Raw genomic sequence first — 20,139 nt, forward strand, 5'->3', positions numbered from 1 at the left:
CTCCCTTCAACAACAACAACAAAGGGTGAAAAACAGTTGTGACCTTTCTTTAGAGAGGGGCAGCACCTTGAGAAGTATCCCTTGTAAGTTAAAGGCTACCATTTGCCTAGCCTGGGTTACTGCTGGCTTACAAAGCACCTGTGTCCTCCGTGGTAATCATGATAATCACGATTGCAAAGATGCTTTCCAATTTACACCGCCAGGACACACCTTACCTCCTTCAGCTAACGCAGTTGCTCCTGCAGTACAAAAGCTAGCGACTGTAACTTCAAGAGCGTACAGTCAAAGCACAAGTATCATACACGGCTACTTATCTGCCCAGGGCAAGAAGCCTTCTTTTGGGAATAAAAAAGGCAAAGAGCATGGTAGAAAATAAAGAAGTAAAACCTTAAGGAAAGCATCTTTAAATCACCTTACAAGTTCACAGAACATTTTTTAAAAAACAACAACACCTTATTCAAATTCAGCATTCATGTAGAAACATTTTAATATATACAAGATGCCATATGTATAAAAATGTCAACTACAGTTTCAGCTTATGAACAGAGAGGGCTTTCTGCTGCTTCTGTTTCTTCTTTAATTTGTTCGCATCTTTGATTTGCATTTTTACTTGATCTTGTAGTTGAGAAAAGGCGGCCTGGGACGATTTCAAGACCTTGTCTTTACCTTCATCCTGTCAATGGACAAAATATTTGTTATAACCAAGAAGCGCATAAATAGCACCATAATACTATTTACTGGTTACTCACATATATGGCATTTGACTTTAAAAAAATTATAAATGATTTTCAAAGGATATTTTTCACTGCATTCTTACCCCACTCCTGCTATCTGAAGAAATAATGAAAGAGCACATTCACTTTCTAATTAGCATGGTAGGTAAGGACAGGCATCAAGAATAGATCTTTGCACATCATGAGCTACAGCTACATATCATTTGGTGTTCTGCTCTCATTTTGGAAAGATAAGCCCAAAGGTTTCAAGGGTTATTTTTCTTATTAGTATCTAATACTTCAAAATTTCAGAGATTTTAAACATTTAATTTATAAGGCATCATAGGTGGTACACATTTACCATTTTACAGCATGCAAAACAAAATCAATCTGATGAGATTATACAGAAGGCTCCACAATAAGAAGCAGAAAGTTAAATGGGAATATTCTATTTTGAAATGGCTTCGGTTACTCAAAGCCTAGAAAGAACTAAACAGACACCTCATCCTCAATTATGCATGCAATTAGTCCCACTTAATCAAGTGGAACAATTCAAATGTTGGTGGGGCACTTGGTAGTGTTGGGTTAACAGCTAGACGTTATGATCTTAAAGTTTTTTTCAAAATTAAGTGATTCTATGAAATGCAGGAAATAAGAGCATAAGTCTTAGTATTTGCAGGAACACCACCTTGTGAACTTTGATATAAATAAACCAGTAGTACCTAAAGCAAACAATCATTTCTGCTTTGTGAATATATTTTGATTTAAAGCAGTTGTATCATACAGGGTTTTTTCATATTTTTGCATAACTTAACCTTAAACTGCTTACAAATTCAAATATATTTCATACTCTAAGTAAGCTTCTAAAGGTTCCAACAGCCATCTATGTATGACTTATTCAAAACTAAAGAAATAACCTCTACCTAAATACACATTTAAACAAGGGGGGTCACTGCAAAGTGCAGCCAGAGATGTAATTTTTCAGGCCTCTACACTGGCACTATGCTGTCAGGATAGTCAGCAAAATCAGGACTAAAAAAGCATTCAACACCACTATGTTGGTGTTGAGGGGAGAGCAAAGAGGGAGGGGGGAAGTATGCATCTGCCCTTTCCATGTCTTCTCCCTACCTCTTTCTTTTCAGCAGCTACATTTATCCGTTATATTTGCCCAGACATAAAGAAGCTAACAAGGTCTGGGTCGTAAGCAGATATGGTAACTGCATACAAAAATTTTTGAGGAGACGGAGAAAGATTAGAGGATGTAGTCATGCCAAGAGGGATGGGAGGGAAACAAACACTGCAATTCTTGTGATGACATTCCCTTTCATCTCTGTAGTTCAGTAGTATCTATCCTCAGGACTTTAATGTACTTTAGCTGGGAAGCTCCAAGTGATACAGGACTACCTAAGAGAGCCTTACCTTGAGCAGAGTTGCTTTCCCTTCTTTTGTAAGCTTTTTTAATTTTGCTGCAGCAGCTTTTTTGCTAAGTTTTGTGCCTTGTTCTGGTTTCATCTTTTCAAGAAGCTTTTGACGTTTCTCCTTTTCTCTTCGCTTCATACGTTTACGAAGTTTTTTCTTTCTTTGTTCTCGCTTTTTGTCTGTGGGAGTCTTTTCTGCATCTGTTTTTACATCACCAGCTTTGTTCTTTTCCTAAAAAGGGCATGATTTCTACATCCATAAGCATACAAAAGACAACTTCACAGTACTCAACTCTCAGCGTTTCCATTATTTCAAGTGTTTAGCCAGCTGAGGGCAATGCTGCATTGAGGCAAAGGCCAAAAACTGGCAAAAGTTGCAAACTGGGATGTGTACAATTGATGGAAGGCATACTAATTGCACTTCCTTATTGTCATTTAGCTTTCCCCTTCCAAATGCCCACATACGTGTTGGGGAAATAATTACCATCAGATAACAGTCAAGAACAAAACCAAAGCATAATATTATGGCCTAGCGTAGCCAAGTAAAATTAACTCTTTCGCCCTCCTTCCAGTTATTAAAAAAAACCCAAACCATACCCTTCCACTGCCCTCCAAAAACCCCAACAACCACCACCACTAAAATGCTAGGCAAGAAGGTCCACAAGGTGAGGAACCCAGGGTGGGAGGAGGCAAAGTTCTCCCCCTGATCTGGCAGACAGTACACCCTTCCATCACCAATACAGATCCTCACGTGATTTGTATTTATATTTACCTTGATCTCCTCTGGTGCCAAGAGAGCAGCATCACTAACAGCAACAGGAGCTACTTCTTCCATACTTATAGCTGGAAGGTTCGAAACAATTTTAACTTCTGGCACAGGCTAGAAATAAGGAAACATATTCAGGACTGAGCATACCAACTCACAGCACCTTACAGCTAACTGAAGATACTAAGCATTTGGTTTTGTTTAGATGCCGTTACAGTGCATTTAATATGAAATAAGAACAAGCTTAGCAACATTCCATGTTTATTTCACTTCCCATATCCCAAATATATTTTGAAGTTTCAGTTCCAAAGAGGGTGGTGGGTAAAAAAGTCAACTTTATGAAACTTAGGTACTTACTGGTTTGGGTGTGAAGTGGAAGTTACAAAGTGCATCCAGCTTCAGGAAGAGTGAATCCATCATTTCCTGAATCTCTTTGTGTTCAGGATTTTCTTCCTCTTCAGTCTTTTGCTGCATTAGTAACAGTGTTACTCTGACACCATTCAAAAAGCTATTTTACTTTAGCAAGACTGGTAACAACACAATATAAAATTCAGAGCCGTTTCACTGGTGAGCACTCAGAGAAAGACTGAAGTACTTCCACAAAGCTGAAAGCAGAGTTAGCACTGTACAAATGAACATGCAAGATTATGTGCTGCGAACTCCAAACGAGAAAGAAAGGCACTGCTTACGTTACCTGGTGAAGTTTCATGTATTCTTGCTCATAGATCTCAGCAAGACTCAGTTTACTCTTTTCATGATCCAAAGTGATACGTTTCTTGTACTCAAAAGCCTCCTCTTTTGGTTTTTCTTTTGGTTCTACATCATCCCATGCCTGAGAAAGTCATAAATTCAATGACCAAATGCAACTACAGTCAAACATCAGGTGCTACAGCTTATTTAGAACACTTTTCATGTTACTTTTCATATCTGACACATTTAACTAGTTCATGCATGTGGCTTCCCAGGAACTCATAAAGTTTCACACCTTCATTTGAAAGAATAAAAATAAACTAGTAAGACAGCTCCAGCTTGTGTGCTTATATTTAGTGGATCTGGGCAAAAACTGTGTAACAAACATGCAATTATCCTAAGTACTTCAACACTCCCCCCCCCATACATACCCACTTTTTTAATTCAACTAACAGCCTCAACAAGCTGTGGGATGGATACATATCTCCCATCAGTGGCTTTCAAGAAAAATGAAGTAAACAATTGCACTTTGATTAGTCTTCAAAACACTCAGAGCACTACAGTAATGGTATTAAGACAAAATTTACAGACTGGCATTATATTCCAAGTAAACTCCTTGATCTGCAAACTTTTTTTTTTTTTAAGTGCACCAAAAACTAGCATGTAACAGGCATGTTAAAAACAAAGCTCCTTAGAAATCTAAAGACACATTCGTCAAGGCAAAAGAATAAAACAATCATCTGCAGAAATTAAGGTAACTTTACACACCTAACATTCTAAGTTTCAAACTTATCCTTGGAATGTGCCCTGTGAATCAAGTCTATGAACAGAATAGAAAGAAACAAGTAAGAATAACATTAACCTCATCCAGTATTCTCTGTTTAATAATATCTTCAAGCTGAAAAGTCATTTCTTCTGTGATCACAGGTGCTGAGAGGAGAAAGAGAAGAATTTTAAAATTGTTTCTCCAGGTCCAGGAAGAAGTATTTTGTTTATTCTTCACAGAACAACAGAAAAAGTAAAGCTTTCACAAAAATGTAGTAACTGAAGGTGAAGCAAGTAAATAATGATTTTGTCTATCTTGAACAGACTAATCGTATTATGTAAGGCTTACGTATGACGAAATCTGCCACCTAATTAATGAACTTTCAGTTAAATTAAAAGTGAACAAAAAAATTTAGTTTCCTGTAATTTCCACCATGAAAATGCACAACCTCAAAAACACACCAAGAAGTTTAGCCTAGTGTTCTTGAATCACAAGTGCTTTCAGCAAGGTCAAAGGGAAGAAAACACAACATGGTATGCAACATGCTTTCAGGAAAGCCTTCTCTCACTACTTACGCATTCGGACTGCATGGTCAAAAAGTACTGTTTCCTCCAAAAGGCTGTTTTCAGGTCTCTTTTTTCCAGTCACTTCTCCTTTAAGCTGCCAAGGTTTCTCCTCTAACAATTCTTCTTCTAAACTTTTTATTTTTTTGCTCATCTGAAAAACACAATTTCCTAAGAAGTTTAAAACATAGAGTTCACAAGTGAACCTAAGGCAAGAAATTAGTAGTTATTTCCGGTACTTTTAACTCTTCCTCACATAAAGATGAAGGAATATATGATTGCATATATGTCTAATGTAGATAAGCTGCTTTTCCTCTTAAATTGTAAATAGCCTCTTTGTAATTTTCAACCTCTGAACAAATTACATCATCAATAATAACAACAATAAATATTGGCCACTGTTTCCAAGTGCTAGCAAATAAAAAAAAAACCACCATTACCTTTTCCTGTCTCTTCTCAAAAGATGACTTTATTTCACTGGGATCGATGCCCTTCTCTAATTGCATATCAGTAACAGCTTCAATTTCACTGTCATCTGGCAAACTAAAAGTAACTTTTTTAGAGGCATCTTTACTTCTCATACTCTTCACCATCATTTCGTTCATATCCTCAAACCTGTAACATAAAAATTTAATATAAAATAAAGGTTGAAAAGCCTCTATGATTTTTTTTTTACATGAAGATATTTCCGTCATTAGACATTTACCTGTTACAACTTAACTAGCAGTTGACAAATACAGTAGGCTTTCATTGAAACCTAAAGGCAGGGGACATAAGGGAAACTTCTATATATTAGAAATAAATTTCAAAAGCTGAAGTTACAGCTATTAAATTATTTGTTCAAATAAATATCAAGAGACAATACTAAAAAAATAAGTAAATAAACTACATTTTAAATAAGGTGACAATACAAACCATGAACATACAAGAGATAATGGAGAACGGCAAACCACGACCAAAGAAAGCCTGAAATTCACACTTTTCTACTTCACTTCCATGTAAAATTACAAGGATGTTTTTAAATGCACATTATGCACATACTTACTTGGACATGCTTTCTTCATTTTGCTCTTCAATAGCACTGTCTGCTTTCTCTTCCTGATCATCTTCAGCATCACTAGCTACTAAATCATCATCGTCATGGACCAGATCAAAGAAATCTTTGTATGTCAAGTCTCTAGAACTTTTAATTGCCTAAGAAGGGGAGAGGGGAAAAAAAACCCCACAAAACCAAAATAAACCAACACTGTTAAGATTGACAGAAATCTAAGGGTATCCTGCCTTTTAAAGTCTTTAGCACCTGGGAAATAGCTGTACTTATGTAACAGTATTTCAGTTTAGTGAAGCATTGATCTGTGGTAGGGCATCTTAATAAAACTAATCACTTTTACAAGTATTTAAAATATTCTACCACTTGAATTCATGTCCAATTTCAACATATACAGAAATCAAAGAGCAGTACCTTTTGCCAATCACTCGCTGGAGTATGTACATCCTCCCTTATACCCCACACATGGTTCTCACTTGCTAGTGAGACTCTCTGACAATATTAAATAAAAATATTTATTTCTGAAACAATTACTCAGCAACTTAAGTTAAATCGGAGATACAAAGCCATGTCCCTGGGCAGGGGAGGGGGGGAAGATGCCAGAAGTCCTTTGCTCTGCATCAGTCCCCTTAAGTGATCCCTAGTTGCCAGATGTCAATGCTAAGACATCTTTTTCATTTGTTGGGTCACCTAATCTGCAAGGTTACTTATTTCTTGTGATATACTAACTCTTCCTTTATTCACGCAAACCCCCAAAACCCATCTAAAGGAAAACTGGAATAGCATGATGATATGTTCTTCTACACTAGGGCACTTCGCTACCAGATATTCATACCGATTACTAGAGTAAAACTTAAGTAGTAATCATTAGTCATCTCATCAAATTTAACTCGGTAGTTTCTACTCTAGAGTTCAAAAATTCATAGTCAGCCTAATAAATACCAGCTACCGATTTAAAGGAAAAGAGAGATCAGAAAATTAATTTACTGATATTCTTACTTTGTCTTTAGCTTTTTCAGACTCTTCTTCCTCATCATCTGAGATGATGTCTTCAAAATAATTAATATCATCTTCCTCCTCTTCATTTTCCTTCTCTGCATGTTCTAAAAAAGCTTCCATCTCAGCCAGTTTGAAAAACTTGTCATCCACTATAGATTTTCTTCCCATTTTTTTCAGTGTGGTTTCCTTGGTTGTTTTTGTTTGTTGCTCCAGTGCTTCAATATCAAAGTCAATATCAGAATCCTCATCACTGCATTTCTCCATTATACCTTCTCTCAGTTTACTTTGCTTTTCTTTAGCTTTGGCTTTATCTTTTACATAAATATTCTTCTGTTCAGTTTCCACTTCCATTGTGTTGTCTTCCAACTCCTTGTCGCTGCTGGACTCCGCACCAGACCCATCCTCTTCCTGGTCTGAGAGAAGGCAAAGATCCTCATCCTTGGCATCCCTTTCAATGGATTTCTTGAAGAAATCCAGAACTGCATTGTTCTGGAGCTCCAATTGTTGCCAAATCTGTTCTTCATCAAAATCTTCTATCACCAGCTCTTTTAGAGGACCCCCACGAACTATATTACTTCCCAGAGCTTTATTCATATCATAGAGAGTCTTTGTTAATGCTCTGAAATCAGCAGCCAGCCCATCTTGTACACTAAGAGTAGAAAAAAGAAATTAAGAACTTTAAAAAGCACAACAATTAACATTAATTTTTTATTTTCTATTTTGCAGAATTTACCATCTTTCATTCATTATCTTAAACCTCCCATTAAGTTCACCGCATGGTCACACTTAAGTTCTTTTTGTACTTGCTTAGGTATTGTGGTGCTGCGGAATAGCATTTAGGAATATAGGAATTATAATAGGAATATAATTCCAACAATTACTGGTATTGCTTAACTTTCTACACATCTTTTTGAGTACTGCTACTACGCGTTCCTGGAAATTCTATCTATAAATAAAATTATACAATAAATGCGTAAATAATATATGATTATTAGGCCTTCCAGCTTCATTACAGGTTTGCATACAAAGCAGCAGCTGGACAGCACGTGACACCCTTCCATAGCGGCACCTTCCCACCCCCTGATCAGGTTTAAGCACTCGGGGGACTGGGGGAAGAGCACTGCACCGACCACCTCCAGCACCCAAGATACAGGCCGTGGGTGCTGCCTGCCTTCCCCCCCCCCCCCCATTTTACATTCGGGCAGCCCCCCCTAGATGTTTCTTTAGGGCTACCAACCCTTCACCACAGCTGGCTGAAGCAGACACTTCCCCCCACCACCCCCCGGCCTTTCCTAAGCCCCGAGCGCCGGCGAAAGGCGGCTGCCGCGGCCGGGCCCCGCCGTGAGCGGCACGCTTCAGCCGAAGGGGCGGCCGGCGGCACCGGGCCTCTCCCCCCGGGGCACCGGCGCTCGGGGCTCCCCGCAGTACCTGAGGAAGCGCTCGGGGCGCGCCGCGGCGGCACCCGCCACCCGGAGGCACGCCTCCAGCCCGCGGACGGCCGCCATCTTCCCTCCCGCCGCGGCGCGTGCAGCAGCCCTGCCCCGCCCCCTGGCCACGCGGAGCGGTCCGGGCGCCTTCCGCGGCCGGCGCCGAGGTTCCGCGTACCGCCGTTCCGCCCCGCGCTGCTGTACGCCCACCGCCGCCTCCCCGCCCCGCTCTTCTCACAGCGCCGCCTCGTTCCTTCGCGCCGCGGCCGCTTCTCCAGGCGGGCCTGCGGGCGCCGGCACCCAGCATCGCGCAGCCACCTCCCGATGCTGCCTCCCCCTCAGGAGCGTGGTGTTGATCCAGTCTGGGATGTTCATCGGCACTGAAAAACCTGCTCTAAAGATAGTAAAGCGACAGTCATCTTCCCTCACAGTTGTGTCTCTCTGACCCAGATACAAGGGCTATTTTGGAACCACACGTTTCCAGCGGATTCTGTGAGCAAAATGCCCGACGCTACCTGGCGTCTGCGAGCTCACCGCTAGCCAGGCACATGGCCTGCCCAGGCAGTTAGCCAGCACTGCCGCTGCCCAACCGTTTTGTTACTTCAAATCACATAGTTTCCTTAAAGTTTATTTTATAAAGCCAAATTAAGCAACACACCCAGGGACCCTGGTGCAGGAGCTGCTGCGGCAGCCGGGGCAGGCGATCCGTTCCTGCCCCGCCATGCGAAGTGCCTCGGCGGTGCTGCACTGCCCCTCCTGCCTGCACAGTTTGAGGGTTTTCACTGTTTTCTCGCATCACTGGCAGGGCAGGCCCCGCCGCGCCGCTCCGGTAACACAGCCCCGGGCTGTCCCCCGCCCAGGGCCGGCCGAGGGGCGGCGGGGCACCGGGCACAGGCCGCCACCATGTTGCCGGCGGGGGGCGGTGGGTGCCCCACGCGCAGGCCCCGCCCCGCCTGCGGGCGCGAGCGGCGGGGCGGCGAGATGGCGGCGTCCCTCGGGCGCGCGGCGGCCGGTAACGGGGCGGCCCGGCGGGGCGGGGCGGCCGCGGGGCGCTGAGGGGCCCGCTCCGGCCTGGGGCTGCTGCCCCTCGGCGGCGGGCGGTGGGCGCGCTGGGCCGGGCGGGACCGCGCCGGGCGGCGGGGCCGAGGCGCTCCGGGAGCGCCTCAGCGGCCCCAGCACGACGGAATAGCCGCCATAAACGACCCCGCGTGTTCCCGCCGGGCGGCAGGTGCGGCGCTGGCCGACATTGTCTGGCTTGGCGTGAGCTTGGGCAGCAGCCCCAGCCTGGATTCCTAGGGCGCCAGGAGCGGCGCGGCTCCCGAAGGTGCAGTTTGGAGGGCAAATGCAAAACCACCTCCGGCTCGTCACCCCCCGCTACGGCGGGGCCGTTCGCTCTCCGTAGTAGTATGTGGTAGCATGTAGGGGCACGTTCAGCTCCCGTACGTAAACCACACGGTTGTACTCAGTAGCCACAGCCCGCAGGAGGGGAGTGAAGGAAAGACACCGCTGCCAGTGATGGATCAGCGGGATGCTGGCACCTGGCACCGGCGGTGCCGCTGTGTGATGGCACTGTGATGGGAGAAACCCGTTCTGCAGGCAAGGGAGAGCCTCAGTTCCTAGGAACTAAGCAGCCCGTTGGAGTCCCAAAAGCCACCTCCAGCACAGAGCAGAGCAGCTCTGCGGATGGCCTAAGCCTCATCGGCTGGCGGAGCTTCCCAGATGCTAACGCCTCCTTGGAATTGCTGGGATTTAAGAATGGCCAGACTATGCCCCTTCTCCGTTTGGTCCAGAGCTAATACATGGCCCCTGTATGCCAGACTCCCGATGGTGACAGCATCCTCTCCATCCTTGGGAGTTTTTCTCAACCTGAAATGGTTGACAATTGAGCAGTGCCCAGCGACAGGGTTATTCTCACTGCAACCCACAGTTGTGTCACCTCCCCACAGATGAACTCGGTCGGATTTGGCTTGTGTTAATTACTTAGCCATTACTGGGGCAATGATCACTGCCCCGCGTAAGGAGCAACAAGCCTATGAATAAATATTTGAAGGATGAGGTTCTCATTTTATGTAGCACTTCAGATTTGTTACTTCATGTTCATAATCTTACAGAACATAAGCCTCAGCTGGTACAACTAACTGCACATGTGTAAATTGATGCGCATAATACTACTAGATCAGTCAAACATTAATAGTATAAACCCCAAACAAATAATTTTAAAAATGTTCTTCAAATGAAGCTGAAGAAGGTAACTTATATTCTGCAGTATCACTGAGGCTAGGAAGCCTGCAATCGTATCTGGGAGCAAGGTCAGCCGAATCTTCTCTAAAGGACAAAATAGCTAGAAAAAATTTAGATTTGGTTGTCAGTGTTTGAAAAATTAGGTCTAAAAAAAAAAACAAAAAACGGTAGGGGCAAGTGCTGTGTATACCAGGAGAAGCAAGTGCATGTGTGAATTTGGTCAGCATATGGAAGTTTTTCAAGCACAACAGATGCTTGGATAGATGCTTTAGTCATGGTTTCCATTGGCTTCAAAAGAAGCAGAGAAAATATTTTTTTTTTAGCATAGGAGAAAGTTAAGTATTACTTGAACAATTCTCTTAAGTCAGTGGAGAAATGCTTTTCTGATTGAAGAATTTAGCCACAACAGTTAATAGGACTGGTTCTGTGATATATGCATAAATAAAAGTATTTCTTTCCTGAAACATGGAAGTGATGGGGTTTCAGTCTGAAGTTTGCAGAAAAGATTTCTTTTTCACTGTCGGGTCACTTGTGATTATTGGGTTAGAAGACTAGAATTTTAAGTAACTAATCTATATAGTTACTAATCTATATAATGCAAGAAAACCACAAATGCTTTCAGTCAATTCATACTGGTAATTCTGGGTTTAAAAATAAAGCTCTGTGTGCATATGACTAGAGCTAAGATGAATTCACAAGACTTCATACAATAAAATACATTAAAAAAAACCCCAAACCTGCAAAAGAGTCCTCTGCCCCTACATGCAGGAAAAATATGTGGAGTGTTACCACCCAGTCCATTAAGTAAGAGGAGGAAATATAGAGATGCATAAATAATATTGTCATATGAGCAGGCATCTTTGACTTTACAAGAATTCTAGGAATATACTTCACTTCTTCAATCTATTATCTTTCCAGAAAACACCAGAAAAAAAACCACATTTATTGGGCAGAACCCAACAGGAGTAGCATTTTCTATTACTTTTGTTATTGCTTCAGTAATATCTGAGTAACAGTCTGCATCTCTGTGTTCTGTCAATTTACTTGAAAATTGACAAAGTACAAATTAAATTGTAATAGCCGTGTAGTCATATGCCCTGTGTCAAGTACAGCAAGAATTATAGATGTGAGATGTAAAAAAGAATGGGGAAAATCCTAGCTTTTCCCATCAGTAAAAGATTGCTTGAAAAATCTGCATTAATAGTATTTGTACTGAACTGTGGTCTGTTAATATTTAGAAGAAGGAATTAAACAATAAAAGGTTCTAGGAAGCACAACAAATTATATAGTACGTAGTCCTTATCTTTCAAATTATTTTTGTCTTTTGGAGAATACTGACTTGTTCTAAGTGGATGAGTATCACTTGCTTCAGCAAGACTAATCAAGTCTTACAAAGTTGTTGTAGGAAACAGAGCTACTTAGGTAGAATCTTAGCTGGACAGAAAAGACTGTGTGGCGGGTATTTAGCTTTTAGAAATTTTTTAATACATTATTAACTGGTGATCTGGTCAAACTCTAGTTAATGCCTCTATTTATGCCAACTAGATACTGCATGTTTCTCATTTTGTAGATTACAGCATTGCTTGCTTAGGCAATTGCTTTGTTCACCCCTGATACAGTTGCAGTTAGATGGCAAGTCTGTATACAAAATAGTTTCAGCTTAGACATTTGAGAAACAAGAATGTTTCTTCTGTGTAGAAGTTGCTAGGGGATTTTCTTTTAATATGTAAAACGCTGAAAAGTACTTGGGAGATGCTGAGTTGCTCTACTATTCCAGTATGATAGCCTAAAGGTAACAAAGTGAAAAATAATTGTCCAGACCTTCTGGCTGTGATGAAGTAGATGACAGGATGTACTGTGTGAAAGGCTGGCAAGAAATACTCCAGGGCAGTTACTTGCACAACTGGACAAGCTTCTGGAAATACTTAATGTAGGATGCTGATTTAGTATTATCAAAAGATTCTGAATAGACTTAATTTTGTGATACTAAGTCTTTGGAAGTATGTACATTGTACATTGGAATTTTAAGTCTCAAATACACACAAACACTTCAACTTCTATCACAGCACAATGCTCATAAAAACTTAAATTTAAGGACTGCATCAGTTGTCTTTGCAAAGAAAAATTAACTTATAGCTGTAGAGTCTTGATTTCCTGTGAAATGGTAGTTCTCAGTTTCATACAGTGAAGGTAGCTGATCAATTACAACTACTACTAATCTTAAAGAGTATGAAGAATCTGAAAAAACGCAAGCCAGGCTTTCCTCAGTGTATTGCAGAGCATCCAGAATCTCAGTGCAACCCTGGCGCAATCTCTTAGCAAAATGGTACATTTGTGAATTTAAAGCTAAGAATGCCTCAAAGACTTCCGAAATGCTGAGATGCCTCTAGCTTGGCTTTGAGGCATTGGGATCTCTGACATGGCCTAAAGCAAACTGGCATGAAATTAAGATGCAGCTTTTATGATTATATCCTTTCATCTAATTCTAGTTCTGGTGCTAGAAGCAACTGATATGATCACAATTTCTCCCCCACAGCCAATTTCTCCAGATTCTAGTAGTCTGACAGATTAATTTTTAATGTACAACATTCGTAGGTATTCTCATTTTATATATTTTTTTGTTACTTAAAAAAAAAATAACAGGCAACCTAAACCTATTTGTTAGCAACACAGCAATCTGGAACAGATAGTGCCAAGTTCAGTACTGCCATGTCAGAGCAGTCAGTGAAGAGTTCTGGAGATCATCTGCGTTTTTTCATGACACTCCATGAAATATGGACAACTCCATGAAACATCGAGTTTCTCCATGACTTCATCTTTTGTCTCCATGTTAGCCTTTACCTTTGTGTCATATGGTCATTCAGTATTTTTTTATAATTACCTTTACATATATGATGAGCCAAGTCATACCCTTTTTCTTTTACAAGTCATGCTGAAGTCAGTGGCACTTGTTACATTAAAAAAGCTATTATGATGTTGACCTTTTAAAGATAATCTTTGAATTATTATTGGTCAGTTGGACATACTGTTCACAGTACTTAGAACTGAAATACTTCTAAGCATCTTGAAACAGATCAGAGAAACAAAGTATTAGACCTGTATGGCATACAAAAAGCAGGAGAGGCAAATGACTTAACCATTGGAGAAAGTAAGAAATCAAACTTGGGAGATTTTACAATTCCTTAAGCCTCAGCTTAAGCCTCAACATGACATTTCTTTCCTTGCTGGAGTTAGTTTGTTCGTTCTGACAACTGAGAGCTCAAGTCTTTTATCTTTTGGATCTTGCAGTATCAGTTCTGTCCCAGGCTTTGTTTTTTTCTTGTTTGTTTTTTATAATTTCTAGATATATAGCTATATCCTAATTTCTTTATTTTGTAGAAGCTCTGAAAAATTTGGAAGTCACTTTTAAGAACATTATACAGTTGAACATTAAATTTGGCCATGTATTATTCTTTTTAACAGGCATATGTAAGCATTTACACCAAGTCCATGTGTGTTGGTTTTTTTTTAATCTTCTGAATAATTACATAGTCTCTGAAAAAATTCTTCCTTGAGCCGTTAGTACTACAGAATAATTCTTTCCTTGGTCTCAGTCTAGTTTCAGCTTTGCACACTGGTGTGCTTATGACACAGGAGTTATATAGGCCTCATTAAAAGGAGAAAGATATTGGTACTTTCTCAAAAGCATTGTATCGGTGCTGTTCATTTTTTTTTTTCAGGGCTTCTTATCAGATGGCAGACTTCAGCTCCCACAGTACGAACTCTATCATCATCTAATTCCTTTTCTCAAAACATTCCAAGCGGTTTGTGGAAACTGGGCCGACTTAATCATGTAGCAATTGCAGTACCTGATTTGGAGAAAGCTCAGTCCTTGTATAAAGATGTGTTAGGAGCACAGGTCAGCGAGACTGTTGCTCTTCCCGAACACGGTGTCTACACTGTTTTTGTGGAGCTGGGAAATACCAAGCTGGAACTTCTACATCCTTTAGGAGACAGAAGCCCCATTGCAAGCTTTCTGCAAAAAAACAAGACTGGAGGAATGCATCATATTTGCATTGAGGTATTTTAACACAGTGTATCATATTATAAGATAGAGATATTAAAGTATGCGTAATTTTTTTCATAGGTTTGACCTCTGTCAAGAACAAATATATGAGGCTGTCATATTTCTGAAGTCTTAAACGTGCCTTTTTTCTATTTTGGAAATCACAGTTCAATTTCATGAGCAATCTGATAATTTTTTCCTCTTCTGTGCTATAAAGCTTAAACTGGGGAGGGGAGGGTTAAGTATCCAGTGTGGAAAGTGGTCCAGCCCAAGGGCTTTCAAAGAGTGTTTGACAAGTGTCAACTTTCTGACATAGAAAGGTCATAACCTGGAAGAAGATGGAATTGTAAGTTTAAGCTAAGGCATCATTTAGATTTTCAGAAGTTTGTTCCTGTTTGATATTCAGCTGATAATTATATACGGAAGTCAAAAAAGATTGTCAAGTTGTACTTACTAAACAGCAGTAAAGTCTCCAGAGTTTCTTCTGTCCCTCAAAGAGAGATTGGTCTGGAAGCACATAAAATGTAAAGGTGCTGAGTAAAGTAAAATTTTTTATTTAGTATACTCATGGTTTAGTGTAGGTGTTTGCTGTAAACTTTCATGCTGCTGCCCATGATACATGTTTTTAATATTTTATAGATCTGAGTCTTGCAAACTTTATTATTTCAGGCAAAGTGTTAATAATAAAAAGTAATGAGATTACTGATGTGAGTAAAATTTGTTTTCAGAATACAGATATAAAGACCAGTGTTTGCAGTTGCATGCTTTCATTGAGAATTCAAAAATTTGCATACATACAGGCATTGCAATCCTTCTTACATTAAGTTTGTCTATTTGCAGATATTCAAGAATGAGAAAATTAATTCTGTTTAAATTGACCTTAAATTCTATTGCTAAGCAGTTCTGTTGCAGAAATGTGAGTCCTCAGCTGAGCTTAGCAAATGGGAGGTGTAGAAGAAAGAAGTGATTTGCAGAAAGACTGAAAAAAACCTATAGCCCTCTGTAAGAAGTTGTAGGCAATTTCTCAGCAAAATGAGCAAAAAGCTCCCAAGCGTTTCAAGTATATGTCATCCCTTTTAAGACTTTTCCAGAAATATTTGTTACCAGCTGAAATTGTTTTATGTAGATCTCCATTTTGTATGAGAGATCATCTTGTTGCAGATAAACCAAAGATGGCTGGCCAAGGGAAGCCATACCATTAATCATGAAAATTGAGAAGAATGGGACATGTTAATTATACCCTGTTAGACAATGTAGAAGTGTTGTGTTAAAAAAGAAAATTTGCAACTGTATACAGTAGGTCAAGCAAGCCAGGAGTCATAATCAGCAGTTGATTTCCATTAATTGGGTGAGATAGTGCTACTTGCAGCCACATTTTCCTAAATGAAGTCTTGTAACTCACTAATAGATTCTTTAGGGGGGGGGGAATTAGGAAAAATGTTGTCCTAAGTCCCTCATGTTTGTCTCCATGTAAAAACAAATGGAAGACTGTTGACTAATTTACATGGAGAAAAAAGCAATCCATTGTTGACCTGCTGTTTAAATGGGACTGAAAAGAGATTTGGTCACTACCATACTCAATCAAAAAGGTATTAACCTCCTTTCTCCAATTTTCCATTCTCCTCAGAATGGAAAATCTTACAGTTTCAAAGATATGTCATCTTCTGAAGTTGAGCAAAGATAGTTTTCAGAAAAACTATAAAAGAACTTGTGACATTTGATTGTTCATTTGAAATTAAAAAATATTTTTTTAGAAATATCTTTCTATGAACAATTTTATTACAAGAAGCTGACTTGTAAAATTTTTTTCCATACTGGAGGGGGAGCCTGATGAGTTTATCAAATTTCTTCCTTCTGTCTTATTATTCAAAGGAAAATTTTAGACATGTATTTTCATAGGTTATTTGTTCCAGACCAAACAAGCATTTCAAGAAACTATTTCTGACCAGCTATAACTGAATGTAATACCCACAATGAAAAGCATGCTGGGCACTTGGTAGAATAAGGGAAAGCGAGCCTGATCCTCTCTTAACACAGATGCACCCACAGGCTTTCCCCTGTTCACTCTCACTGCTTCCTTGGGGATGCAGTAATTCATCCCAGCTGAGCCCAGACACGGTTCTGGTCATCTCTGCAGGACAGGAGCAGCAGCTGCAGTGGCTTTGCTGCTTGGGGAAACATCCTGGGGGGGGTTATGGCATACATTACATGTGCTGCTTTATTTCAGATAAAACTTGACAGGAAGGTTTTTTGTTTTTTTTTTTAGCAGACTGGTAGTTTTATGTAGGAAGAACTGTAGTGAGTTCAGAATTTTCATGGACAAAACTGCTGCAAATGAGTAGCAATTAACTGATGCCTGTTCCTCTGATTTAAAGCTAGGTATCTCCTTCTTTTCTACAATAGCATCATGCAAGTTTATTCACCAAGTTATGCCCAGACACCTCAGTCTTGAAAAAGAAAAATGCTATTATTTTAATTCTAGGTCTTTATTGATTATTGACTATTGGGCTTGCTAAACTGGATGCTAATTTTATTATTTCAAAGAACGAATGCATTTAAGGTTTGGTAAAATTCAAATTTGATGACATGACATCAGACTTTAGATAACATTACACAGCACAGACATGCTTTTCATAATTATTTCTGCAGGAAAAGAATATGTTAAAGGCTATTATTATAATTAAGTTCAACAGGAAAACCAGGTCATATTTTTGTATGTTTCTGATTATTCCAAGTTTTTTCCTGGGAAACTTTATGAAGCTTCACCTACTCAGAAAGAGGGAGGATATATAAATCTAAAAGGGACTCTTCTCTTTCTGGCCATTGCCCTCCCTTTCCAAGAGCATCTAATTAGTCAGTGTTCTGTCATCACTTAGACAGGGAGGCATTTTTCTTTAGTTATTGATAGTTTGAAAGCAATATAATCTTCTTAGTAATAGAAATGCATAGTTTAGATTATTTATGGAGTCCTTATGAAGTAACAACATAAAAAAATCAATGGGCTTTGTGCATGAGTGATTTTTGCTTAATAATTTCTTGAATACAGCACAATCTATTTTAACAATATTTGATAAAGTCTTCAAATAGCAAATGCAAACATTGTAGGGTTTTTAAGACTAGATGTTTTAAAACTTTTATAACTGAATTTATTTTCAGAGTTATAATTTAGGAATAACATTTTAGTAAGGAATTATATTATTGCTTCTAAATGTAGAATGTGCATACTACAGTGTAATATGTTAATTTGTGAACTGTATTTTTCTTTTATAAGGTTGATGACATAAAAGCAGCTATGACAGAACTGAAGAAAAAAAAGATACGAATATTGAGTGAAGAGCCAAAAATAGGTGCACATGGCAAACCTGTGATTTTTCTTCACCCTAAAGATTGCCATGGAGTCCTTGTGGAACTTGAGCAAGCTTGAGCTGTAATATTCATAAATAAAACAATAGATTAGTTGTGAAGTTACTGAGCTGGTGCTGGGAATATTGATGTGGTATTCAGTCTTTACAAGTTCACTGTAGCTCCCATGGATTAAGTACAGCTTTTGAGAACTGAAATAGTGCTACACATTTAGGGTTGTTTTCTTCTTCTTCTTGTTGATCTGATTTTCAGAATTAATATGTTGACATTTCTTGAATTCTCTGTGATTCTGAAGACAAATACATAAGCCAAGTTACATATGTAACATAGTAATTTATGTTCTGTTGTCTCATGTTTGCAGCATGATTTTTACCTCTGTAACCACAGAAACTGTACAGCTTCTAGGTCAACCCACATTATATTGTTCTACATTTCAGAGCAGAGACCCACTTCTCAGTATAGCTTTAGATATTCCCTTTAGAAATAAAGGGAAAACGAACATTGTATTTTCTGTTTTCACCATTCACCATCTGTGCTTCACACTGATTGATTGGTTCATGTAATAAAAAAATCCATATGTTGTTGTATGGGTGTCTGCAATCAGTAAGTACGTTTTCCTTGGCGTAACAATTACTGCCAAGGAAGTTACCATGCATAAATCAGCATTTAGTTGTTTTATGAACTCTGTGGCTAGGCAGGCAATGCAACAAAAGTACCTGGAAAATTATTTGCCTGAAATATATTTCAGACTGTAATATACTTGTCACATTTTATTTTTTTCAGGCATTGACTATTGGTTTTTCAGGCTTTACCCATAGGAAGATACCTGGGAGAGACCTGAACAAATGGCAATTAATCTTTCCACATACTTTATAAATACAGTTTTCCTATGCAAAAGCACTTACAAAATCAGTGGAAAACACAAGCCGCGTATGTCTTGGTTATGTATGCTGTCCTTAACATTAGAGAGCATGCCAGGATGCTTTATGTTTCTGACAGACTGCAGTCACAATTTGTTGACTTATTCATGGACAGACTTTACTGGTGTATGTTATGCAAGCAGTGTTTGTCCTAATACTTTCTTTTATAGGTTTGTTTTGACATGTCAGCTGTAGAAATAGAAGACTTGCCGTTTCTCTCTAGTTTTCTTACTCCTTAAAAGTAATATTTTTTCCTAGCTAAACCACAAGAACTTTTTATTTTCCTACATCTCTGTATATACAGTGAATAGTTTCAGCTTGATATGAAGGAAGTTCATTTTAGTCAAGAATTTTTACTTAATGGAAATGGAATTATTTGTGTTCTGTGTCATGTTTGCTACAACAAAATACAAGTATAATGTTGACCTGAGATGTAACCAGGGCTTTAAAGACACTGATGCTTCCTCATGAATTTCACTTCTGAAAAAAACTCTGCAAAGCCATGCATTTTTTAAAACTAGATAGTTTTGTATTCAAAATAAATAGTCCTTCTATCATATTTTAAGAAAAATACAGTCTTCTGCAGGGTTCCTGCATTTTATCAAATCAGTATTTAGAGGCTAGTTTGTGATCTAAATTCTAGGTTGTTTGAATTTAGAAGTCCTAAGACTTATGATGGCAAAGCAGGATGATTTGATATTTCTGAAATATGATTCTGTTGTTCTAGGAGACATTCTGTTAGCAAAGCTGCTTTTGTCTTTCCATTCTTTCAAAGATGGGGAGGCATCTTTTCTGCAAAACTAACATAGGAATGCCAAGACTGGAAGCCTTGCTGGTTACATGTCAAGATAATTGAACAGAAGTCTTTGAACCTAATACCCTTCGTTTGGTGCAACAGAAAACAGGGCAGTCCTCCCTAGGTTTATACTCCATTTCTTTGTCCTGTCTGAAGGAGATGGAATTTTGTGTATGGCATGTATCAATACACTCAGAATAAGAGATTGATACAGTACTAGGGAATGGAGATTTTGAGTGAACGATACTGCACTTGCCTCATTGTGATCCCCACCTTAATAGCAGAAAGAGATTTGCAACATTTTTAGCTAGTAACCAGCAATTTTCCTGACTGCAGTGAGGTTGCCTAGCACTAAGTCAGCTGGTGTATTTTGTTCATCATAAG

General features: G+C 39.5%; 2 protein-coding genes across 2 annotated transcripts; one reads left to right on the forward strand and one right to left on the reverse strand.

Annotated features, from left to right (window-relative positions):
* Window positions 1-462: 462 nt before the first annotated feature.
* MPHOSPH10 (M-phase phosphoprotein 10) lies at window positions 463-8,525 on the reverse strand. Its single transcript, XM_055807674.1, has 11 exons — window positions 8,392-8,525; window positions 6,964-7,612; window positions 5,962-6,110; window positions 5,357-5,531; window positions 4,929-5,070; window positions 4,450-4,517; window positions 3,592-3,729; window positions 3,255-3,365; window positions 2,904-3,011; window positions 2,133-2,363; window positions 463-673 (listed from the first exon to the last, which is right to left on the reverse strand). Exons 1-11 carry the CDS (start codon window positions 8,466-8,468, stop codon window positions 524-526), a joined length of 1,998 nt encoding a protein of 665 aa, XP_055663649.1. The 5' UTR covers window positions 8,469-8,525; the 3' UTR covers window positions 463-523.
* A 777-nt stretch (window positions 8,526-9,302) lies between these two features.
* On the forward strand, window positions 9,303-18,144 carry MCEE (methylmalonyl-CoA epimerase). Its single transcript, XM_055807679.1, has 3 exons — window positions 9,303-9,402; window positions 14,351-14,691; window positions 17,948-18,144. Exons 1-3 carry the CDS (start codon window positions 9,372-9,374, stop codon window positions 18,098-18,100), a joined length of 525 nt encoding a protein of 174 aa, XP_055663654.1. The 5' UTR covers window positions 9,303-9,371; the 3' UTR covers window positions 18,101-18,144.
* Window positions 18,145-20,139: the final 1,995 nt, after the last annotated feature.

Source organism: Falco peregrinus, chromosome 1 (genome assembly GCF_023634155.1).
Source record: "Falco peregrinus isolate bFalPer1 chromosome 1, bFalPer1.pri, whole genome shotgun sequence".
Taxonomy (NCBI): Eukaryota; Metazoa; Chordata; class Aves; order Falconiformes; family Falconidae; genus Falco; species Falco peregrinus.

Excerpts from the sequence above, each read along its gene's own strand:
- MCEE (XM_055807679.1), top strand. The coding sequence starts at position 9,372 with ATGGCGGCGTCCCTCGGGCGCGCGGCGGCCG. Across the intron at positions 9,403-14,350 it reads CCTCGGGCGCGCGGCGGCCG|GGCTTCTTATCAGATGGCAG; the intron begins GTAACGGGGCGG and ends TTTTTTTTTCAG. Across the intron at positions 14,692-17,947 it reads TGCATCATATTTGCATTGAG|GTTGATGACATAAAAGCAGC; the intron begins GTATTTTAACAC and ends TTCTTTTATAAG.
- MPHOSPH10 (XM_055807674.1), bottom strand. The coding sequence starts at position 8,468 with ATGGCGGCCGTCCGCGGGCTGGAGGCGTGCCTCCGGGTGGCGGGTGCC. Across the intron at positions 5,071-5,356 it reads TTGAGAAGAGACAGGAAAAG|ATGAGCAAAAAAATAAAAAG; the intron begins GTAATGGTGGTT and ends TGTGTTTTTCAG. Across the intron at positions 3,730-4,449 it reads AACAGAGAATACTGGATGAG|GCATGGGATGATGTAGAACC; the intron begins GTTAATGTTATT and ends TGACTTTCTCAG.